Source organism: Acanthochromis polyacanthus, chromosome 1 (genome assembly GCF_021347895.1).
Source record: "Acanthochromis polyacanthus isolate Apoly-LR-REF ecotype Palm Island chromosome 1, KAUST_Apoly_ChrSc, whole genome shotgun sequence".
NCBI classification, from domain to species: Eukaryota; Metazoa; Chordata; class Actinopteri; family Pomacentridae; genus Acanthochromis; species Acanthochromis polyacanthus.
The window spans coordinates 56200206-56226068 of record NC_067113.1 but is presented as its reverse complement, the minus strand read 5'-3'; the positions used below and the strand labels follow the sequence as shown (position 1 = coordinate 56226068).

The 25863-nt window shown below is 38.9% G+C and overlaps 1 protein-coding gene across 1 annotated transcript in view; it reads right to left on the bottom strand.

Moving 5' to 3' along the window:
• Nucleotides 1–3555: 3555 nt before the first annotated feature.
• LOC110950992 (copine-8) overlaps nucleotides 3556–25863 on the bottom strand; it is a 138994-nt gene continuing 116686 nt past the window's right edge. The window contains exons 15-20 of the mRNA XM_022193878.2: nucleotides 24696–24877; nucleotides 22705–22832; nucleotides 20807–20909; nucleotides 17097–17154; nucleotides 15472–15545; nucleotides 3556–10723 (exon numbers count right to left, since the gene is read on the bottom strand). Of these exons, the coding sequence (XP_022049570.1) occupies nucleotides 10535–10723; nucleotides 15472–15545; nucleotides 17097–17154; nucleotides 20807–20909; nucleotides 22705–22832; nucleotides 24696–24877 (734 nt within the window). The 3' untranslated portion in view covers nucleotides 3556–10534. The remainder of the gene's footprint in view (nucleotides 10724–15471; nucleotides 15546–17096; nucleotides 17155–20806; nucleotides 20910–22704; nucleotides 22833–24695; nucleotides 24878–25863) is intronic.

The window sequence follows — 25863 nt, the reverse complement described above, 5'->3', positions numbered from 1 at the left end:
TGAGAAAGAAGATGTTATTTCTTATTTCCAGGACAAATCTAATCATCTTGTACTTTCAAAGCTTTTTCCAGCCGACTCCAAAGTGCTCTCAAGGCTGTGGATTGAAATACAAAGATGTAAATAATGAATAGAGCATCTGGCAGTCTTTTAAAAATACTTAAAACCCGATAGCTTGACATATAAGGACCTTTTACATCCGTACAAAAAACATCTGTTTTTCACATAAACTCCTCACATCGTGTCCCGCCCCTGCCTCTTAGATTTGAAGCTGCAATTTAATTTTTGCTAAAACGCAACCCCTCCTTGGTACTGTCCCATGTCATGCGGAAATATTCACACTTCATCTGCAATTTGACTGCAACTCAAGCAGCCCCTCCACCCATTTCAGGCTTGATTTTGGAGCAGGCCAAATGTGAAGCCGACTGAGTGGATTTGTTTTGCAAATATATGCAAACACGGCTCTGTAATTAGGCAAATTCATCAGCCAATTTTGTCCACTTCCTAAATTTATGAGTGCATTTATGAGGGGAAAAATAGATGGGCCAACACCTGACATGCATCTAATATACACAAGAGATCTGATGGTGATTGATTGGGGTCTCTGGATGGCAGGGACACAGTGTGCATGCTTGATTATATCTGTCACCATTCACCAGCTTTATTATACGCACAATGTTATTTGCAGTGGATGTCTTACTGTAATTCGCCCCAGACATACAATTCTGAGATGATGTGTTTAAGTCCAACTGCATGTGAGAGCTCTAACCTACATTTACACTACTTCTATAGATATCGACCATCTCTGTGGAATCTAGGAGGTGATTAATCTGCAAGTGTTCACAGCTTTTTGATGTTCAATTTCAACTCAAGTCAATTTTATAGTGTAAATTCACAACATATGCCATCTCACAGAGCTTACCATAGTAAGGTAGAGAGCTTATAGATTTTAAATACATATCAGAAAACCCAGCAAACTATGACCTTCGGATTCCCTGTAAGTGACAGCGGGAAGGAACAACAACGACAAAAAAAGCTAAAATAGGAAAGGGGAGACAAACCTCACACAGAACCAGGCTCAGGGAAGGTGGCCATCTGCCTCGACCAGTTAGGGTGAGCGCAGGGATGAGGGGAGTGGAGAGCAAGCAATACAAAATGTTCTGCATGCTATATGTGTTCTGTCCAATTCTTGAGGCTTTTTGAAGTGACAGAGAACCAATTTGGCTCTTGTTATTGCACCAGTTCTACTTGGGAGCCACAGAAGTGATGTAACAACAAGAGCTGGTTTGTGCCATTTTTTCCCCCCTAAAGTAATATTTTTGGCCTGGTCAGATTGCTGTGGTAACTGCTGCAGGAAAGTTATTCAGTTAGACATTAAACTACTGTGTTCAACATCCGCCAGATCAATGGCGTGGATTTCTCATTTGACGGTGACCATGCAGCACACCTCTTCTCCATCTGGCTTGTTTGTCTTCTTGCTTTTGCACAAACCCAGTAATGGTGGCAATGATTCCAGTTTGGATCCAACTGGCATTTTGTTCTTGCTGGGAATCAATATTTAGCTTCTGAACCAACCAATTGACCTTCTGACCTTCCTCACAGAATGCTCTTTGATGCTCAGAGATAGAAATGATGATGTTATTGTACAATGAAACATCCTCAGTCAGACTTTTAACAGTCTTATAATCTTTTTTGTGTTTGATGTTTCAGATTTTTAGGCTTCGAAATGATTATCAGCAATGAGTTTAATATTTAAGAAGTAATTATTAGTTACTGCATGTCACTATTTTGTCCATTGGTAGCGTTAATTCAATTATTGCTTTGGAAGTTTCCTTGTTGACACCCTCAGTTCTGCTTTTCAGGAAACTAATTGGCAGAAAATCCATATGTTGTAGATGCTCCGTCTTCATCTACAGAACATGTTGCTGACAGAAGCGGCAGGGCGGATGGTTGGCAGTTAACCGACAGACAGAATATGACAGATCATCACGTGCTTGTCATCAAGCCAGAAACTAATGCCAAGTGAGTGGGAGTGAAGGAGTAACGCTAATTGGGACTTTCAGACATAAGACAGGGGAAGATTAATGATGTTACCATGTAAACAGCAGCTCATATGAGCACACGTGATGGGGAAAGTGGATGTACACAGTAACTGCACTAAACAGCTAGAAAAATGCATATTTTACTTCAGTACTTTCTAGAGATTTGCAGAGAGGACCTTGTTCAATAATCTGCAAAAAAAATGCAAGAATACACCCATTTCTATTCCACAAAATAAAGTTAATGAAGTTTTGCTACTCTTACAGTTGTCTGACAATCTATTGATTATTGTAGCAATAACTTCCCAACCTCTAGAGTGGACACTGATGGTTAGCCTTCTTTGGAGGACAATTTGCACAAGTTCAGCTTTCCAATGCGGACTTTAGCGTCTTGCAATGTGGTACCACCTTACGAAGAAAACTCACTTTAGCCGCTTGTATTTGGTCCTCATTCTTACCATCACTACCCAGGTGAGGGTTGGATTGTAGATCGACTTCACGAGAGCTTTGTCCTTCCGGCTCAGCTCCCTCTTCACCTCAACGGTCTGGTATGACGCCCACATTACTGCTGACGATGCACCTATCCATCTGTCCATCTCAAACTCCATTTTCCCGTCACTGATAAGTAGGATCCCAGGAACTGAAACTCTATGGCTCGGGGAAGCAACTCTTCCCCAACCGAGAGGGAGAAATTCAGTGTTTTCAGACAGAGAGCCATGACCTCAGACTTGGAGGTGATGATTCTCATCCTGGCTGCCTCACACTCAGCTACAAACGGCTGAAGGTCACTGCCTGATGAAGCCAGTAGAATAATGTCATCTGCAAAAAGCAAGAACACGACTTTGACATTCCATAAATATCACACACAAGAGTGGACACAAGGACAACCTTGGCGGATATCAACACCCACCAAGAACATGAACACTGTTCTCATGTTGGTTGAACACGATCAGGATGGCAGACTTTTCTTGATATATTTTTAATAACCAATCATAATAACCACTCCTCTGTGATTCCTCCCACTATGATATTGACAATATTCATCTGAAAAGGTGATCAGGACCTTTGAAAATCAGGGATCTCAGCACCTGCAAAGTTAATGCTGAGTTACTGAGTGCTGATGAAGATCCCATCAACCCCCAGCAGACAAACACTTCAATTCTGGGTGGTTCTGTATGATGGAAATGACGATTTTGCTGCCAGGTGTCAATTAGACACAAAAATGAAAAACATGTTTTCCATTTTATAGGAATTAGATGCCAGTGACACTTAAAATGCAGCAACCTCGACATTAATACATAACAAATGTTTGCAGTGGTATGTTCGTTCTTATGTGGCCATGTGTTTGAGTGTTTTTGGTGTGGGTGGACTTTCTTGTACTATAATTATCCTGGCAAAGGGAGCAAACCAGACATGAGTCTTAATAAGCTATGAGTGGAGAAAGGGGAAAAAAAGACAAAATATATATGAGAAAAGATATAAAGTCAACCTTTCCAAAAGAAAAAAAAACTACTGCAAATTTAGTTTAATATGAATATTTATTTAAAAATCCATAATTCAATACAGAAATAGTCATCTATTATATGTATTATCAGACAATCAGTACTTCAGCCATGCTTTCTCTGATTAATCACGGTTTCAAAAAAGTACAAGATCATTTTTTTCGATTATTGAACTTGTGCAAAGAAAACACACTAGAAAGCAATAGAAACACTGACACAAAATAGATAATAATGATCAGTTCCTTTAAACAATTCATTTTTCTGAAGAAGGCATCGCACAATTCCAAGAAAAAAAAAATCAGTGAAAGATTTAAGGCCATTTTGTACAGTTAATTTTTCATATAGATTTGTATATTTCAAAACACTCAGTTTTCAACAAAAGGAACTGGTGCATCCTTTGTAAAACTGTACATGCAAACATAGTGCACATTGTTAAGAAGATATGACGAGCATACAATATATTATTTGGATATCTTTAGTAAACAAAGATCTTATGTGTGGTAACACCTCACATGGTCTAAGAAAACACTCTTATCAAGGTGCCACACAGGCACACAGACACTCGCACACACATGGAAATACTTGTATCAAACACATGCTTGCAAACACACACACTCACACAAACTCACACATACACACTGGTCACTTCTTGGGGCTTGGTAAAGTTAGTGAGCTGTTGCACTATGATTCACAACTAGATTTGTTCATCCAAAGCAGATCAACACAAAATAAATGACCGCATCAACTATAAGGACTGTGTGAGCATTTGTGGGTCTATATGGAAGCCAAAAAGGACAAAAAAGTAAATATATTATTGTAAATGAACCAAAATTAATATGTTTAAAAATCACTGAAATCTTTGAATTTCGTGTATCTGCAATAATAAGGTTTTAATTCTTCATTTTTAATATCTTTTTTTGCCAGTATCACAGTGGAATTTCAATTTCTGCAATTCCTAAAACCATTTTCAGCAGTTTAACTCTTTGAGTTAAAAAATATACAGAGTTTTGAATTTGTTTAAATCTGTATTTCGCTAATCCAGTTGCAGCAACTTGTTTTTTAATTAGTCAAATTCTTAAACAAAAGATTAGCATTTAAAGATGAATTCAGCAATTCTGGTGGTAGACTTTTTATGCTAATAAATGTTCCTGTAAAAATTACAGTAAAATACTGGCAGCAGATAGTTTTGTGTGCCGCTTTTCTTTTTGTTTCTAGTTTCGGTCTTGTTTTGGCTCCTTTTGTCATGTAGTCTCATTTTTCTTTTGCCTCTCATTAATGTTTCTGTTCCATTTATATCATTTTATGTCTGTTTTTTGTTCTTTTGTGTCTTTGTATCGTTTTGTGTCAAATTCACGCTACATAAAATGATTTTATGCTTCATCGTGAACAATGAAGCATTTTAATGCTATAAATTCAGTGCCATTGAGATTTTGCATTTATAGCCGTTTTGAACTCCATACTATGTTGTCTAAGTCTTGACATAAAATTATGTGAAATAAGCATTTAGTTGAGAGATTAAATTTCTTAGCCTGAAAGGATTTACTGATGAACACGTGACTACAGGAGGTAGTTTGTTGTTCAATTAACACGAAAGGGGGGCCTGGTGTTTGAACAGCCAATTAATTTTAAAATTGCCATGAAAATGTTAAATATAGTCTGAAAGATCATCAATGTTGACATAAAGGTTAATTCACTGTTAACTTTCTCCTGCTCCTGGTATTTGAATCTTTTAAGTGAGACAATTTACCATTCGAATGTTGGAACAAGATATCTTCCCTCCTATAAACAAAAAGCTGAATTCATAAGCAGTAAAATGTTGTTCACTACACTCAGGGGATCTGCAACAAGCTTTACTTGCTCTGGCATGATCGGCCGTTTATGGTGGCTAATGTTACTGTAGAAAACTTCTCTGGCCTTCCTATCGACAAAGGCTATAATAAGCCCTCTCCGACCCCCACAGTATCGGATCTGTTAACAGTTTTGTAGATGTGATTTTCCACAGTATCTGCTGCAGTAATGAGCTCCCTATTTTGACCTGCAGTTCTAATGATATGTCCAGCTATGCTCTGAACACAGCGGGTGCCCAGCTGCAAGAGTATTGAGTCGATACACGCACACTGATATGGTTAGTTCAGCCAGAATGGGGCTCTGCTACTGTGACAATACATGGGGAGACTGCGAATAAAGAAACTTGGGAATGTCTGACATCTTCAAGACAAGGCAGCGATGTCAGATACTGAAGCCAAACTGTAAAAAAAAACAAAAAAAACCACGTCAGTTAATCATTTTTGCATGGTCAGACATCAATACGCCATCGAGCTACAAGCAAGCGCACAAAAATGTAAAAAAAAAAAAAAAAAAGAAGTCAAAGAGAGCATTTTCTCCCTGGATATGGAATGGTACAATCTCTTCACACAGGCTTAAGATGCCATATGATTTTAAACAAAGAAGTAAAAAGTTGGTATAAGACCATGTGGGTCAAAATAAGCATGTTGTTCCATTGTGTGGTCAACTGTGAGGCTAAAACCTCATCAGGAGTCAACGGCAATGGAGCATCTGTGAGTACAGGAAAAGACATGGATGCATATGGAGAAAAAAAATTTCGTCTTGGCACTGCAAAAACTCTGTAGACACAAAAGAAAACTGGGAATTTTGGAAGCAACACCTGAAAAGATTAAACAGATTAAATAAAACTGCACCCATAACCAAGCCAATTCTTCAACCAAAGGCAAGTCTGACCAGTGGGCAGCCACCTTGGTAAAACCCCTAAATAGTTGTTTGGGGCGAACAAGACCAGGCGCATATCCACATGAACGGAAGGAGAGCCGTAACTGAAATTTAAATGTCCTAAGAGCTTCAGTAGAAGGCCATCAGACTTCTCTTGTTGGGTCTTGAGGATCTTTCAGCTCTTCACATGCCAGACCAGTTATGACTTAAAGTGTTAATGGTGGTCAAACTTTCAAGGCTGCATTATAAGTACCTGACAAGTGGTGCTGTAGACCACCTTCTCTGTTTTAAAGATGGCTGTTCCAGTCTACTACAAATGTCCTGCTTTATTCCTCACTCAAACGGTTAATATTTACTGTACAGAGTGTGTTCATTTTATTTTCAATTATTCACTTAACAAGCTTAACTTTGAAGACAGTTGAACATTAACTATAAGTGACATGTATATTATGAGATCAAATGTATGGACCCTGGTGTACTTTAAACAAATGGAAAAGCGTGAATTTTTTTTTTTTTGAGCAAGGTATGGGCTATATTAGACTACGAAAGTCATAATTTGTCATAACTAAAATTTAGCTGGAAATAAAACCACCTATTCTTGAACTAATCTGCTGAGCAATAATACTGTTGTTCATGCATATGTTTGTCTTGTACATGAACTGTTAAGACATGGAGGCCTGAGCTTTTCCCTCAGTGTTAATGTCTTCTTTTTTCACATACTCTGCCACTAAATCATACGAGTTGTTTGCGTTAATTTTAATCAGATTCAGTGTTATTCCAGAAATTTCATCTAATTCCCTTTGGAAAACCTCACTGACTGACATCTTGGGGGGCGGGGCTTAGAGAAGGGTTAATTAGCTCATTAGATTAAATGTGAAATAGTGAACTCCTCTCATTTGTATCTTCACTTGATTTAGCAATGCCATAAATTCTCTCTGTGTTTGTAGGTAGTCTCTTAGTGACTATTCCATACTATGGAGCTACTTTGATACTGTCTGCTTTGACTTGATAATTGACTGTATAATCTGGAAAATAATGCTTGTCAAGTTTTGGTCCCTATCAATACTGCAATGCTAAATTTTCCTGTGTAGCTCGCACCATGTCTAATAAATGGCAAAATGCTGCACTTTCTTTAAGCCGTTTTAAAATATTTCATCTAATGTTGTTGTAAAAGAAACTCTGCATTCTCTCATCCAGCACACAGACTGCATTCATTACTGACTCACTCAATGACAGCACTGACCAACCCGTCCACATTCACCACAAGAACAGAACTCATCAAAGTTAAAACTGGAAAGTCGTCGATGACAAATGCAGCTCACACAAATCATCCTCCATCACACGATTGGCACATAGAAACCATAAAAACCAACATATAAAGCCGTATCAAAGCTAAAGGTGTAATAAAAACACAGGCACACGCACACATCCACACATAAAAGAAAAGCAAACATAGGGAACATGTGATTTTTCTGCATTTTTGACCACTGGGCTCTTTTTGCTCAAACAGTACTTAGTTTGAGAGCAGCTGCTGTCGTTTTAAACATGGGGCAGGAGGGCAATGGGACGACACAATGACACAACCCCCCCCCCAGAACATGGGCATCTTGTAGCCAAGGCAGTTTGGAGGCAGACAGAGACAGTGGGAGATGGAGTAGCTATGTTTCCATTCAACAGTCAATAATATTGGCTCGAACAAACAAACTAGGCTTTAAAAATCTAATTTTGGGCAAAAATGTTGGTCATATTTTATTTAATTTTTTAAGGACAAATGACAGGGGTCCACAGCCATGCTAGCATGCTAATGGTTACTAGAGAGGTGTTGTACGAAGCAATTTAAACAAAGCCAGGCTTTTTTAGGGTAATCTGGCTAAACAAAACTTAGAACTCCAGTCAGAGATGATGGGTTTCATGATGGCAGTTAAATATTTTGTTAACCTGGTTTTCTTAATCAGGCTCTGTGTTCATTCCAATGAAATGAGGTGTCTTTTGCACAAAATGGGCCAATTTTACTTCAGTTAGAAGAACAATTTGTTATAAGAGAGCTACAAAGAACTACAAAATGTACTATGCTTTAAAGGGGCTGTTACTGTTGAGTCACCAATGGCTTATCAGTTGCACCAAGAAGAGCAGAATTTTTAGTTTTTCTACAGAATCTGGTTAGACTACATGGTTTAACTTCAGCTGACATATAGATTAAACGATGCAAGAGAGGAATGCTAGTAGAAAACTGTTAATCTGTAAAATAATGTTTATATTTTACCACTCAGTGCACTCTCAGTGCAGCTGCTTATTTTTTGCATGACCCCTGTCCAGCAGTACATATTATTCAATAAGTATTTATGGCTGATTGTTCCACAATAAAGAATACATGGAAGTCATTTTAGTTTTTTGCTAAATCAGATTAAAATTAATATTGTTATCAAGGATTGATTATTTTCTGATAAATTCTAAAAGACTAATTCATTTTCTAATTTGTGTCCATTACCGGCACTGTAAAACAGACTTTGCAGAAAATCAGGAGCAAGCATAAAAGCATATTTATGCATTTTTTTGCATCACCAACTGAATGCATGTCGGTCCCCGTGTTACTAACAACAGCTCAACACGTCTGCAGATATAACATATTAACATCGCTGAGAATCTGATTCGCTCAGAGAGAACATGGTCAAGGAAGCAATTCATGAAAAGGAGGCGCTTCTTATAGCCAAATTTGAAACTCAACAGAACCACCACTGAAGCCATGCAGCATCTGTTACCATGGTGATCTAGCAGATTAAAACAGAATCACTATGACGACACTGGAAACTCTGGCTTTAGGCATAACATATCCACTTCCTAGTACACCCCTTAGGAATGCTGTTTACTATGCTAAAGATCTTTGTCTGTTAGCATGCTAATGGCTGCTAGTAGCCGTAAATGACAGCACATGACAGAAGATGGAAATGTCTTTAGTTTTTCACGAATCCAGTCATACACAAAAGTATTGGAAATATTTCACTTTGCTTGGTTTTTTGTTTGTGGCCTTTTAGCCATTGTTAAATAACAGGACAGGAAATCTGGACAGGAAATGTGGGGACAGAAATGGAGGAAAGACCTGCAGCAAAGGGCCATGGGCAAGATTTGAACCCATGACCACTGCGTTGGGGACGACAACTCCTGTTTATGGGTCTCTGTAGTAATCAAGGCTAAAAATCAACAAAAGCATCAGGGAATATAGTAATTGTATCCTGTTTTTTTGAAGGCAAGATTTTACGTTTCAAAAATACTTTTGGAGTGAAGCTGAATCATTTATGAGCCTGATTATATTAAACGAACCAAAGAAATGCCGTTATTCATCACATTCGGTGATAAAATCCTAAAATAAGCATAACAATGACGCATTCTCAAATCAGCGAGACTATCCTTACTTACAAAATAAAAAGTTGGATGGAAACACAGCTAAGGCACAAAAGAAAGGTAAAATAAACAGAATAGACAGACATGAAAACAAGCTCTAAAAGGGAGACGAACAGACAAATGGAGATACAGGCAGACAGACAGATGTGGAAGAGGTAGTGCAGGGCCACTATATGCATGCACTTGACTGAGGCTACACTCATGCAAAAGGTTAATACAAACACTAGAATACAGTACAGTACGGTACAGCACGGTACGGTACAGTACAGAAGGGCTACCAGGACCTGCACTGCTGCTACCTGACACATGCCAGGAGAAAGAGAGAAAGAGTATTACAAGCTTCATATTGAAACTGTGTCAATATAAAAGTATCAACAGTAAAAATCCTTGTTAGCATTTACTGTAAACAATGAGTGAGTCAGAGAGAGAAAGAGACAGAGAAAGAAGAAGTAGTAGTGTTCGGTTATTTACAAGAGAACTTCGAGTTCGTTTAAGATCAAGTGATTCCTTTGTTTGTCTGGAGACATTCTCATTTCCACGGAGCGGTGCTTTACTTCGTTCCTTCATTTGCTTCACAGCTTGACTACCCAAACTCTCTCCAGGTTTCCCAGGCAAGAAAAACAAATTAAAAATAAATCCAGACAATAACAGGAATGCTTGACAGTGGAAGTAAACAGACTCTCATTGGCTTTTGAGGCCCTCAAAATGCGCAACTCTCCCGCCCCGGCATGCAGCTTCCTGAACACGAGAAAGACCACTGTGTATCCACGACGACAAGGCATGGAGAGCGGCTTTAAGGAAATGGAAGTATTTCGCACGTAAATGTTCAGCGAACCCCTGACTCTGAATGCCATTTTTACTCCTTGCTCTTCAAATCTGGGTTTGGAGGGGTTGGGCAGGAGGTGTGTAGGGAGGGGGTGCCGGCGAGGGCTTTATCCCACGGGTCCGCATGTAGGACAGGAACTGGTCGGGGATCTCGGCTAGGACGTCTTTGGCGAGCCGGGCCATGCTCAGGACGTGGTTCCCTGTTCGGTCGATGTAGTCCCTGAATGGGACAAACTGAGAAGGAAGAAACGAGAGTTAAAAAACACATTTTAAAAGAAAAAGGGGACAGGAAACATGAATTTTCAACTATAAACAGCAACCGTCTGACCGTAAAGGCACAACAAACTTGTCAACCAGATTGCGGCGTATGTTTAAGGTCCGCTGAGAAATACAGTCATGAACAAAAGATTACATATACTTGCAAAGAACATGTATTTACAAAATTGCTGAATCAAAATATACACACAGCAGTGCTAATATTTGGATAAATGTCCCTCGTGCATTTTCCCCTGAACTAGGCACTTCTGGTTATATCTTAGGCCAAATTGGTACACTTTAACAACATTTTTTAAACTAAACTTTCTGACACAATCTTCTCTCTTTAGGTAAGTTTGGAGGTTCTTGATGGGGTTTAAGTCATGACATTGCTTAATTTACATTCAATTTTAGTCATTTCTTTATGATTTCCAATAGGGTCATTGTCTTATTGGAACATCCAACTGTGTCCAAAATCCAACCTTCTGGTTATTTTAGGTTTTCCTGAAGAATGTGGAGGTAATCCTTCTTTTTCATTATTTACTTTGTGTAAAGCACTAGTTCCACTGGCAGAAAAACAACCTCACAGCATAATACTGCTACCACTATGCTTGATGGTAGGATTGATGTTCTTGTGGTCAAAGGTCCCAACTTCTCTCTACCAAACATAATTTCTGGTAAAATAGCTCTGTTTCATCTAACCATAGGACTTTCCTTTGTCCATGAACTTTAAACTTACATGAATCGAGGGGCTAAGTGACTTTCCTAACGTCTTCAAGTCAATGATTTGCCTTTCAGATTTGTACTCAGCTCCTCAGACTTCCTCATTGTAGCGTTTGTGGCTGAGTCCTATGAGTCTATCAAATGGGCTCCATTTCAATTGGCCCACAAGAGCTGCTGTCGTCAATTGTAATCACTCATGAAGAGTTAAAAGGCCATGCCACTAAGAAAATGTGATTAACACAGCTTTCTACATCACCAAAACTGATCATTTAAGTTGCTGTGAATATTTTTGACCCAGGAAGTTTTGCTAAATTTATAGAATATCTTTAATAAATCTCTAAAGAAGCAAAAATGCATGATTGCTTTTTGTGACAATGTCATTTAACAAATTTATAGATGTTCTTTTCCAAAACTAGAAGAGTAAAAACAAATCAGAATTGTGTTATCTGCTCCAATTTAAGCTGCAAATTAATGTGAGAAAGAAGAAGAGGAAACGAATGATGGGGGAAAATGATGAATACAAATGTAGAAAAAGAACTTCAAGGATAGAATACAAATTATGTCACATGATCCTTTGTGTTTCAACTAAGTGGAAGATGAACTTATGAAGTTCAAGACTACTTCTGTAAAAATGCAGCCATCTCACCAGTCCACTTCACAAACTGGCACCGCAGCAAAGAATGTGCCCTAATTAAGACGCTGCAGATTCACCCTCTTGGCTGAAATTAAACTGCTGTCTGGTGAACAGGAGGTGGCGAATGTGAAGCTTTCTGCTAAACAGCACTTGCAGACAAATCTGATCCCCGAGGCCATCGAGACGAGCAGCAAATGTAGATACAAGAAAAGTGCAAATTAGCAATGTCATGTTTCTACTGAGAATTTTAAGTCATGGAATCTGTTGATGTCTGCTGTAGCTTTGAGACTGAGAGGACATGCAGGCACAGATCCACCAAAACAAGACCGAGTTAGTGCTAGCACATATTTTGGAAAGCTGGGATGAAATATTAGGCTGAAAATGTGCAAGGTTGTGACGTGACTTAATGAATGCAACTACGTTTGTGAGTGGTTACCGTAGTCCAAATCCAGTTTCTAATTAACCTGACGCAGTTTGCTTTGTTTTCATTTGTTGCAATCATTCCTCTTGTTCATACTGGATGGTAAAAGCTTTCCTCATAATATGATTACAATCAAAGTCGAATTAAGGTGTCTGATAGTAAAGACTGGTGAAGCCTTACATTAGCTCTAGATTAACTTCGGAATGTAAGTTTTGGATCTTCTGGGCGTTTTTTGCTACTTTAACTTTTTTTTTTCTTGCTGTGGGCTCATTTTTTACTGCAATATAAAGTCCTGTACCTCTGTGGAAACAAAACAACCATAGTTAGTGGTAGAGAGAACTCAGAAATGTGTTATGTCCAGGATGGCACAGTACTAATGTCAAAGATCATGAAAAAAAGAAAAAGCAGAAGTTGAAATTTTTTGAATATTGTATTAAACAAAAAATGAAAAAAAGTGTAAAAATGTGTTATACTGGAAAATGGTGGCTCTGCATGCTCTAGATATTTTACTGCTTCTATTTTTAATTTATTTCCATATTTGTCACCTATTTGCTCTGTGTTACACTGCCTGCAGTTCAGACCAGTTCACAACTGAAACGTCCATAAATTTTTGCCAGGTGACTGTTGGCTGCAGGTGAGTCATTAATCATTTGATGGTTGCACAGAGAGGTGCAGAATTATTCTTTTTTTTTAGAATTTATATTGTGCATATAGTTAATTTTTTGGAGAATTTTTAGAATAGACATGTAGAATAAAGTGATTCGTAGCAATTTTAAGGGATGTCGGTCAGTTCTACGTGCTGCTGATTCCACTTGGTTTTACCATTTCTGGCTGTAATGAGCAGTGTAACCACGCAGTTTTTAAAAGGATAACATGCTTTACAAAGTGGGCTTTGTGGTTCAGAGGGTGAATGCCCAGTATGAATAGGAGGAATGATCAGATCAAGCAAAAAATGGTTCAGTGTTCATGTCAGTATTATTTTAATGCATTTAAAAATATTCTCAAACTTACTTAAGCATACAGTAGTTTTGATGATCTGGATCAACTACTGGCTTTACAATGATATCACAAGTGATAGAAATGAGGGTCAAAATTCTAAAAATAAGTTGTAATAAAGGAAACAGACAGAATTATCCTTTAATGTCACTACACTGGATGTGCTACATGTCAGTTTACTATGATATATCAGTCTCATGGAGGCCAACAGCTCCACTATATAATGAATGCCATTTCCCCACCAAACAGGCCCTGAAGTGACATCATCCACACTACCGTGTAATGTAACTTGCTAAAGAATCCCCGAAGGCAGGGTTGTCGTTGGCTTCTTTAACCGTCGGGCCACGCTGCAATATTACCATAAACATCTCAAGGCTGCTGCCTCTTTCGCAATCCTCAATCCGCCTGTTAGGATTTAATAAAGAGATATTCCACTGATGGCCATGTGTCACTAAACCCTCATAGGGCTGCACTCTCTGCTCTTACATGGATGCTACAGCGAAGCTAAATGAGCACAGATTTCAGCCCGTTTCATTTACTTAATGAGATGTTGTCACCTGCAATCACGAGATCATATGAGAAGCCAATTTGCGCAGGAAACCCTCGCCACGGAAGGTAAGCCTCACCATGCCACTCGGGGTTATTAGCTTGCTGATAATGAGCGCCTGGAGGCTGAGCTGGTATAATGTTCCCGCGCTGAAACTTAGTTTTCCATCGCCGGGTCTCTTCTGCATGGAGCGCCTGCATGTATGTGTGAACTTCAGCTTGTTAAAAAGGCAGCTAATGAGCGAGCCTCCATCGTCCACGTGGCTCTGAGGGAGGGTGAGAGTGAGAAGGATGTGGCGGCGATGGCGCAAAGGTCACCGAGGAGGACAAACGTGACTTCAACCATGTCGCAAACAAACAAACAGACGTCTCAGTGTGGAGGTTTGCATTTCTTGTCGTTGCTTTGATGCAAAGGATAGGGCATCGATATGACAAGCAGAGGTTGTCATTGTGATGTTACTGCCTGTAGCAAGGCAAACAGGAACATAAATAAAAGGGGAAGAATGGGGTGGAGGCATGGTTGAAGAAATGATTGAAGGGTTAAAGGAATAAATAAAAAGATAATATCAAGAGTTTGAGTTTATACCTTGAGTCTATATTGAGAAACTATACAAAGAAGCAAAGCAAAAACCATCAATGTTGTAAAAGTGTCATTTTTGCTTCACTTCACAGACCCTTCTGCATGACTGACTGACTGCAGACCCCATGATGCCCTGGACTTTTTAAGCTGCACTTTATCCCGGAGGTTAGAGCCGAGGGTCACCGTTCACCCACTTTAATGAGAAAGAGACGGAGTAAAAGATGGAGAGACAGGGATTTGGCTCTTCGCTCTTACTGGGGAGTTTGCCATTAGATTTCTGTGTCTAAGTGTGCATCTGTCTTGCCATCTGGGTTCTGATTCACCACACTATCGAGGGAACCAGGTGTCTGTCTGCCCTGGGGTCCGTCTGCACAGACCTCCAGGGACACCAGAAGCTCCAGGCTCATTTTGTGTCCACGGTTTGTACTTCACTTTGTTGGCAACATGCAGCACTAAAACGTCATCTGGCTTGATAAGAGGGGTTTGATTTTTTATCAATTACTCTTGAGATCTTGAATCGTCTGGTGTGTCTAGTTTAATTGCCACAGAACAAACCTGAGGTCTGGTAGTCTTCACATAGAAAAACATATATAGTACATGAAGCCTGGAAGAAAAAGGCAACTAAAATTCACACTCTAGCCACCTAGAAGGTTAAATTAGCCATGATTTCTACTGCTCATGAATCAGAATCATATTTAGAATAAATACGCTTCATTGTTAGGGATGAAAAACCAAGAACAAAGTGACTAAATGACAGAGCTCAATGGTGAAAAACAGTCTTAACTTTTGATAAAAGAATGACAATGCAGTGGGGAGCTAAAGCGTACCTGAACAATGTCCCTCTCAGCGTATCTTCCCCTGGACGAGATTCTGACTTCATCACCATCCAGCTCAACCATGGCTGAGGAGAAGAACATGGATGATAAAGGTTAAAGAGACATCAAAAAAGCAGGAAAACCCGGCATTATAAGTGCGATCAAAAAGTTCCGGGACTTTTGTGAAAGCAGTAACTGGCAGGAGCCCATATGCAATTTCTCCTTTGACATCAAAGTGTAGCTGAGAAGAAAACATCAAATTCTGTGCGAGTTTGCAGCTAGATGATCCAACTTTTATGTGGAGGATCATCACAATTGAAAAAAAGCTGGATTTGTGGCTACCACCACAAGTCACAGTGGAAAAGTGGCAGTCTGTGAGGTGTGTCAGGTTAGAAGAACCATGAACATTATTTTCTTTAAATCACGCGATAGCTCACGAGCCATCGCGCGATTTCAGAACGAGATTTGCTTTCTAGCGTCCTGAGATTTGGATACAGACAACAAAGAGCGATCGCCAGGTAATGTGGAGGTTTTCGTTCACTTCTCATCTCTAGTATGTTGTGGGACACTCGAGACTATCCGAGCCGGTCAGTGTGGGAAAAAAAGCACGTTAGGGCGGACTTTGACGTGGGGGGGCACTTGCCTCATACTTTTCGCTAGCTGAGCTGCTAGCTGAGCTGCTAAGCTGCCTGCCTGGCTAAATACTGGAGCTATGTCGAAAATTCATTTCTCCATCACTCACATGTATGAAATGACATATGAAAACAGACCCCAGGTTGAAAAAAACCGAAGTTCCCCTTTAAGGGAGAACATTTGGCACAAACTACCTGAACAATCCCCACTACCCTCAACCCCAGTGTCACCCAACCAGTCGAGGCAGATGGCCACTTTCTCTGAGCTTGGTTCTGTTGGAAGTTTTTTTGTTTCCCCCTCTCTATTCCAGGTTTTTTTTTTCATTTCTTCCCACCATTGCTCATAGTCTATCCAATTCTCTCCGTTTATAATTTGTACGGTCGGTACTTTACTATGTTAAGTGCTGTGAGATGACATTTGTTGTGAATCTGCACTATATAAATGAAATTGACTTGAACTGAATTGAACTGTGGAATGATTACATCCATGACTGTACATGGGTTTTTCGGCCACATTTACACAATCGGATACTCTCTACCCACTCTACTCGCCAGATTTAGTCCTTTATGACCTCTTCCTTTGCCCATAAATACAATTCAAGTTGAATTTTTATCATTTTGACTGTTTAGGAGACTCAAAGCTCATTGTAAATAGTGCTTGACATGTCTATATAACGAAACTTTCAGGGAGCATTACAAGTGTTACAGGAGCACTGGAAGCAGTGAATCGCTACACAAGGGGACGACTTTGATGGGGATGTTGGCCAAATTTTAATTAGATTTTTTTATAGGCAGTCTCCCTTTAATGTTAGATCACACCTTGTATGCATTATTGCTTACTGTTGGCAAACAAAAACCAACAAATCAAAAAAAATATTAAATTTAGATGATACTGGTTGACCAAAACGGAATTAGTTACTGGAAGACCAACAACTCTCAGGCTAGATTCCTTTATACTTTTCTAGAGCAGGCTTTTTCACAAAAGTCAAGATCTTGGTGACTTACCATCAAATTCTGCAGGCCCTACCCCCACAATGATGATTGACATGGGCAGACAGGAGGCCTACAGAAAAGAGAAGAACAACCATTTATAGTTTGCAAAATTTCAAAACACCAAGTGTTTTCGGCAGTAACAAGGTAATAAATGAGCTACATGGCACTAAATAAATCCTGTCATGTTCACGTCTTTGCGGTATGTAACATACAGTATGTGCGAGCACGTGTGTGAATCTTTAATGTGTGCGTTTTCTCCAGCACCCCCTGCAGTGTCGTGTGGGTTGAGACATCACAGTCAATAATATTAGAGATGAGAGAATCAACAACGCAGCCTGAACTCGCTGACAGCTTACACATGACATGTGTTGTGCGTTTGTGTGGGTGCCGCAGATTAGAAATAGAAGACCGACCAGCAGTGTGTGTTCAGTGTATTTGAGTAATGCTCTGACCTCCAGCTGCACAGAGATAGATGATCTTATCAAAAACATCTCGATTATTTTCCAGACGGTAAAGGTGCTCTTTTGGGTTCCTACCTAGAACCTTCTTCTCCTATTTTCCTTTTCCCTTTAACATTCTACTTTTTGTTGCGTTCACGGGCCCAGAGACGGATCACTGGCTTTGCAAAGAAACGCCTGCTGCTCACTGTTCATTTAGTTTGCATCGTACGTGGCGCCTCGGCTTTCCTCCGGAGCGTGTTACGACTTGACAGTGATGGAGAGGATGGAGCGAGGGTGAATAACATGCTGTCAAAAGTGAAAGCAGCGCAGCAAATGCTAAAAAATAACAGTAGTAAAGGCTCCCGAGTCGCATTTTTATTTCTGCAGGCAGCGCAAGAAAGGGCGGGCATGTAGGGATGAGTAAAATCATGTGAAGCCAAGATCAAACATGTGCAATTCTTATTTCAATTAGCAGCACCTTATGTTCATGTACATTCTGAGACTTCTAGACGAACATGGATGGTAAACTCAACATCATATGCGTTTTCTATGCAGTAATTGCTTCGCTGATACATTTATAAGCTGACAGTGATCCACTAAGCAGCCTAGTTAGGTTAACAAATGTTTTCCAGCTTTCACTGAAATTCTGATTCATGCTCTCAGAGGTTAAAAAAAATGCAATTTAAAAGACACTTTTCCTTGTATGTAATTAGCTTTGAGGTCATCACAGTTGTGGCCATTTCCATACAGCTTACATCTAAGCTACATTCTGTGTACAGCGAAACATGGTCTTCTTTTTAGCTACATTGCAGTGTGTTGCTGGATTTTCACACCATTTATGCACAGAATGACAAACATTTATGTATGTTTATATATGACAAATACACAACGGAAGACTCAACGTGACAGTTAGCAGTACAATAAGTGTCACAGCATGTATGGTAGCCTCCTAAGACCTTTGTCCAGCAGCCTGACTCCATGGTTTATGTTTACAATACTCTAAGAGCTGCCTGCAGCGCATGTAGCAGAGTACAGCTGAGCAGACAGTGGTGCGGAGTCACCGAGTGTCTTCATGGCAAGTTGCTAACTGGTTTGTAAAATCCATCCATCCATCCATCCATCCATCCATCCATCCATCCATCCATCCATCCATCCATCCATCCATCCATCCATCCATCCATCCATCCATCCATCCATCCACCGCTTTATCCTCACTAGGGTCGCAGGGGGTGCTGGAGCCTATCTCAGCTGACTCGGGCAAAGGCAGGGGACACCCTGGACAGGTCACCAGTCTGTCACAGGGCTACATATACAGACAAACAATCACACTCGCATTCACACCTACGGGCAATGTAGAGTACTCAATTAACCTCAACATATTTTTGGACTGTGGGAGGAAGCCGGAGTACCCGGAGAAAACCCACACACGCTTAGGGAGAACATGCAAACTCCATGCAGAAAGATCCCAGGCCCACCCCGGGATTCGAACCAGGGATCTTCTTGCTGCAAGGCGAAAATGCTAACCACTATTCCACTGAGCAGCCCCTGGTTTGTAAAATACATAAGTTAAAAAAAGTACTATAATTTCACCTCTTAAATGTAACTGTAACATAATCTCTGTACAGTACTGAACAAATTTATTAGACCACCTGTCATAGAAATGAGAAAACACAAATATTTCAAATATTGTTGCCACAGTCTGATAGAACATCATTTACTTCTTGGTCTTCATGGATAAAGTTTTTCACACTTTCTTCAACATGAAGTTTGTTGACATGCAGGCTTTGAGTGTGAACAGGATAATAAAAAAAAACCGCAAAGTAAGATTTGGTTGCAAAAATACCCACACATTGTCAGTTATTTAAAGTTATATTTCACCAACTGAAAGGACGATGTTGACCAAAAACATGCACTCTGTCTGCGGTGTCTTGCCACTAAACGAGGAACACATTTGTTTGACCATTTCAAACTAGCAAAACAAATACTGTATCTGAATGACATCCAAAGCAGAAAAACTATCTTGGTTGCCTTTGGCAGTGTTACACTATATGAGAAAAGTTCCAAACTGTGGAGAGAATCACTGATGCAATAGCTTTTCACCTCATGAAAGACACTAATCAACAGTGTCCATCCCAGAGCTGGATGAAAAATGCACCAGTTGGAACAGCTACAACGGACTCATGGTCCAGCTGGAAAACTGAGTCTGACACCAGTCGGAGCCTCTACTGTCTTAATGAGGAATTCTACATAAAAAAGTGTCTGCAAACTGCATTTTTTCAAGTGAGAACATCGCAGCAGGGATGAGAGAAGTGTTGGCTGTTTGGGGCCTCGATGAGAGACTTCCTGTACAAAAATGCACTGTGTTAAAGATGATGAAAGACTTAACAAGTGGACCAAACTGCAGAGGTTTGAGCACAGACTGTATCATACAGTGGGGTAGTTAGACCCACACTAGATTTACTGAGCTGTTTCTTGCAGCATATAAAGGAGAAAAATTGCAATATAATGCATTCAGTGTAATATAGAATGTGTTGAAAACTCCAGCTGTTAGGAGAACGCAGTAGTCACTGGACACTAGTAGAAACGTACTGTCTCTATTACATTGTATGTCCTCACAATCAAGTGGTAATATCTATTTATTTTGTTTGCTTTAATTTTTACTGCCTTGTCAATGTAAATCAAGCGGAATGGTGCTATGGAGAAGAATTCCCCACAGAGACCATAAAGTCTAAGTTTAAAGTCCTATTATTAATATTAATATTTACAAGAAATTTGCAAGCTTTTACGTTGATGTCTCCTAATTTCTTTCGCGGAGTCGTTAAATTTAGGTACACTTTCCTCAAAAAACAAAGTAAAATCTACTCAAATAAAATGCAGCTATTTTCAATCATATTAAAATAAAAATTATTACATTAAAATAAGAAATGAAATAAAAACATAAAACAAAGCAAAATCCAATAAAACTAAATGAAATGACACTAAAAACAAGCAGTTTCATAGGTTTGTGGGGCATTTTTGCATTTGTTGGCTTTGCTTTTAACATTTGCATCTGCTTTTGTATTGGAAATAAAGTTTTAATAGTAAGGAATTAACTTGTACTGTCCATTTACTGTATGCTTGCCTTTGAGCTTTAAAGAAAACCGTACTTTTTGATTATTTGCAAAGTCTAGTTATTAATGCAACTAAACACATTTACAAATGCAACTGACATTTCTCAGAATACCTCTGGTGAGCTTTTTTTTTGCCATTTAAAGTGCAGAATGAGGTGTTCACAGCTCTTACATTGACGATAGACTCCTTGGTCTGAGCCATGTCTGAGATGACGCCGTCTGTGATGATGAGCAACACAAAGTACTGAGATCCATCGCTCACGGACGCTGCATACCTGTGTGGAAAAAACACACAAACATCTTTAGTGGTCATTTCCAGAACTCGTGACTTCAGCATATCAAGCGTCATTCTGTGAAGTTAAGTAGTCGTAAATATTCATGTGGAAATTACACCTCCTTTGGAAGTTATTTTTCCATAATTGTCGCTTTCCTCCCACTCTGAAGGATCTTCAGGTTTTTCTCCCCCCCATGTCTATTTTCATGCCAATTCTGCAAATCCTCCACTCAATATGGCTTTCGTTTTCTCCTGCGAGTGTGACCTTTCGCTCCCAGGTGGGATTCTGACTGATATTTACACACTGAGATTATTTCAGCTGCTTTGGTTTGTGCTGAGCTTCACCTTTCAGCACATCTGTCTCCTCCGGTTTGACGATGCTGCAACTTGTATGCAAAGCTCAGATATAATAAATTAAAAAAAAACACAGTATGACAGAGAAAAGGAGTAGAGAAGAAGAAGGGAAGCAAATAAGATGCATTGGAGACATGAAAAAGGATGGTGGATGAGGAAAAAAACTACTGAAAAATAGGTAATACAGCAGCAGAAAGGACGCTATGTGTATCTACAACACTTAGTTTTGAAAGTTTTTAATGAGGTTTAGGAGGAGGAATTTGTAGAATCTGTGCTGATTAATCTGGTGTTTATCCAACCAAGTGAAATCTTGGAGCAAAAAACAAAGTTAATGATGTGTAGTCTGGCAGAGAAAGGCGAGGGGTTACTGAAAAATGCAAAAATAAAGCATTTAACATATGAACTTTGTGATATATTCTGTATTTCCAGGTAAAAGTGTGCTAATATTTGAATTTTCAGTTTGTTTATCTGACATTTGCATGGACTAGAAGAGTGCTTTAGTCAAACAAAGTCAGAAGAAAAGAAATAAACTGCCCATTAAATATGAAGCTATAGAAATGGCAACAGCAGCCTAACACCCACGCTTCTAAAGCTTGCTAATTAACACGTCTTGCTTGTTTAATCCATAACCCCCCCCCCCAGTATAAAATTAAAAAAGCCCACATAAGGTTCTAGTGGTTTGCTAAGATGCACAATCCTAGAGAAAAACACAATTTGTTGTTTTCAGATTTGCTTGTTTAAGGATTAAACCAACCAGATTCAGTGTTCCAGTTCAGGTTTTATGCTAAGCTAATGCTAAGTCTGTGGTGTTGATAACTTGTCCTCTCATTTGACACTCTGCAAGAAGAAATCAGTGATTATTTTCATGGGTAAACTGACAAGTAGAGAGAAAAGGCTAACAAAGGTGACTTTCCAGGCTGAATGCATAAACTGCTGCATCTGTATGTTTCGCCGTTTCCCTCCAGACTTTGCCTCTTCACGTGTAAATACGCAATTACTGTCAGTATTTCTGTAAATTATCTCCCAGATATGTGAAGTAACCTGATGAGAGACATCACTCAACTACACCTCTTTAATTACATGCTCACAGGAATAGTTTCTTAATGTTTTCTTCTTTTTGTCTGCATCATGTGCCTGCTCGGCTTCTCTGCGGCATAAATCATGCTCTCGGCGAAACACAGACACAAACAAATAAGCAATCAGGTCCTTCAAACTCTCGTTAGCTACCTGGCAACAGAGCTCATTACAGAAAAGCCGAGAACACACGCTGGTGTCAGTTCCAAGGTGAAATGTACTCGGAGTTCTTTCAAAGTGGCTCCATTAAGCAGTGACAGCAAATATGAAAGCCTGTGTTTGATTTAACGTGAACTGAAAAGGAAAAAAGTGCATAATTTAACACTGCTTACATGTAATTCTTTGACTCTTCGGTGTGTTTGTGTTACCTGGCCACATGGTTGATGACAGGGGAGAAGTTGGTGGGTCCATACAGTTGAACCGACTTCAGGCTCTGGTAGTAGGCTTCCATTACGCCGTCAATACCCGTACAGTATGGGTTCTGAGGGTTCCCGTTCTGCACGAAAAGGCAAATTGAGAAGATGATTGGACCTATGATTATTTAGAGATGCATTAAATGGAGACACTGGAGAGGCAGCTGGAACAAATAGAGTCAAGATGGAATGAAAAATTAGAGCAAATATTTGAAGAAAATGAATTATTTGAGCAATTTCTGGTCAATTTTTTCTCCCATTTCACTCACTTTTTTTAATGGCAATATAAAGCACTGCACCTTTATGGAAACAGCAAGACTAGAACTAGAAAGAACTTAGAAAAACATTTTTTTTAGCATAACATAGCCATAATGTTATGAATCATTCAAAACACAAAACAAAATTGATTGTCTTTTATAAAAATGAAAAATCTGGAACAAACATGTGCAACATTTTTCCAAATGCTCACACGTGTTATAAATACAGCGAAAAATGGTACCTGTACTTACTATACATGTTTTGTTTTCATTTGTGTCTTCTATCTGCTCTCTACACAGCCTATCTAATGAGCAACTGTAAAAAAAGTTGAAATAATTCTCTTTCTACAGTTTATATATGCTACTTCCGTAGTCTTTTTATTGCGCAATATTATTTTTAGAACTAGTAGTAGTGTATATTTTAGTCTATTTTTATTTTATGCTTCAACTTCATCTTTTCTATTGTAACACTGCAAATTTCCCCACTCATTACTAAAGGGTTATCTTATCTTCTCGTAATTTTTGTTAAAAAATTCTGAGTGAACTGTGTGATCAGTTTGGAGGCTGGAGTTTGTTTTCATTCCATTTATAGCAAGGAACTTTTATGAAAGCAGAATTTATTCCAAGACTGTTGTATTTGACTTCATCAGTCTGAACCAGGCACACATACAGAAAAGATAAGGTAACAGACATATTAGATGTTTTTGTATATTACACATTATAGTACTCTGATAATGTTAAGGCTTTTAATGTGATCTGGCTGGAAAAGTGAACTCTACAAAGTAATACAAAGTAAGCAAATGCAAAGCAAAAATGTTCAAGTTGCAGTTCCCCAAATGTCCGCTTGAGCTAAATTTTGCAGCAGAAATAAACATCTTTACAGCCTGGTACAAAACCAGTTTTGGTCTCTATAGCTAATTTCCTTATTCATGACAACCATGCAATACGTGAATTTTTACATAACATCTCCATTTAAATTGTATTAAGCCTTAAAATTGTGCATAATTAAGTGTGCACCTGCTGAGTGACACCTGGGCGCTGCCTCTTTTGTCATTTATGGATTAGTCAGGAATTAGGAGGAGTAATTTTATTCAGTTAAGCAATTTACTTGGAATTAAACTGCTCAACTGTACCAAGAGAACCCTTTCCAGTAGAGCAATTCTGACTTTTCTACAAATGTGACCTGGTTTACAGCAGATTGGGGTCATCTGAGGCTCCTGTTAGAGCAGGATTTCTGATCATGTTGTTCTTGACAGGAGGTGGTGTAAACTGCTCATCAAAAGTCTGAGTGCTCGACATTAAAACCTGCAAATCTGAACCGGTCAATTAACAACTCCTCCGATGTTGTACGACTCATTTTACCGGTGGTTTGTGTGAATAAAATACACACAACTAAGCAGCAAATAGACCTGCACAGTGAAGACAGTCTTTGATGTTGTGTATTTATCTACTGAGGAAGATCACAAAAACATATTTTGCTGGAAAAAAAAAATGCACAGGAAAGTAAACTATACGAGCAGAGAAAGTTAATAAAAATAAGCTTAAAAGTGAACACAAAAAAGCTTAAAAAGGTGGTTTTGGTTCATTTTTAGTGAGTTTTTGTTCTTCTTCAAGTTCTTTACATTATGGCTGCAGGAGGCTTGTTTGAAGGCCTAATAGCTGGAATACATTCTTGTCTTTTGTTCTTACCAAAGCAAACTCATGTGAAACTCGTCCATCAGGAGGCAGTTTGGCTCCAAACCCCAGCGCGGGAAACATCTTATCACTGTCGTAGTCCTGGATGATCTCTCCCACTGCCTTCAGGGCCATGGCGTAGGTGTTCAGCTGGTAGGGGCTCATGTAGTGGAGGGAGGTGGGCTGGGCAGGGTGGCCTGGTGGTGGAAGAGGGAGCACTGGGTAATCACTAAATCAAAATCTGGCTCAGGGGAATGAGTTTTCTAAAATGGGTTAAAATAGGTAAGTAAAATGTACTTTACTGATGCAACAATTTGGGAAACTTTTGGGAAGCTGATGACTCAAAGTCTGAATGATTTGTTCAATTAGGCGCCAACTTAAATCGTTAAATTCATAAGTAGTTAACCGTATTTATACATTTTTAGCAATTCTGAAAAAAAAAAAATTGTGAAGACAAAGTAATAATGAGTTGGAATCAGATGATGCCAAGGAAAACAACCGTCAACACTGGTGCTTTATTGTACATTTATGTATAAGATAAAAATTCTGCTGCAAAGAAGGGCCAATGTTACGATACTGCAATATTTCCCTAAGAAATAAAATAGAAAAAATAAATAAACCCCTGCAATTTATGCATCTGAGGTCTTCTACCACAACATCTGAAAAGGAAACTTTTAGCTATTTTTTCCTGTATATTTTCTATACTCCATATGTATCAAAGGCCTCCAACAACATCTTTTTTTTCCCCCCTACATTCTATTTTTTTTCTACAATCCTATATGCACTGAAGGCATCCTGCAATGCTGAAGTGGTGAAAAACATTTTTGCCCATTTTTATAAAATATTTATTTTTTCAAAAATGTTTCTTTTAATTTTGGATGCATTAAAATCTTCCTAAAACAATATATAATGGATGAAAAATTCATTTATGCATATATATATATATATTATATATATATATATATATATATACACACACACACAACAACAACATTTAAGTGGTTAAATAATACATTTTTCCCTATCTTTTTTCTCTCAATATATATTTGTATTCTTTATACACTAAAGGCCTCCTATAACAACATCTGAGATGTGAAAAATACATTTTTGCCATTTTTAAAAAAAATTCCAGACACTTCATTAACCTATATTCTATGTACATCAGAGGCATCCCACAACATGA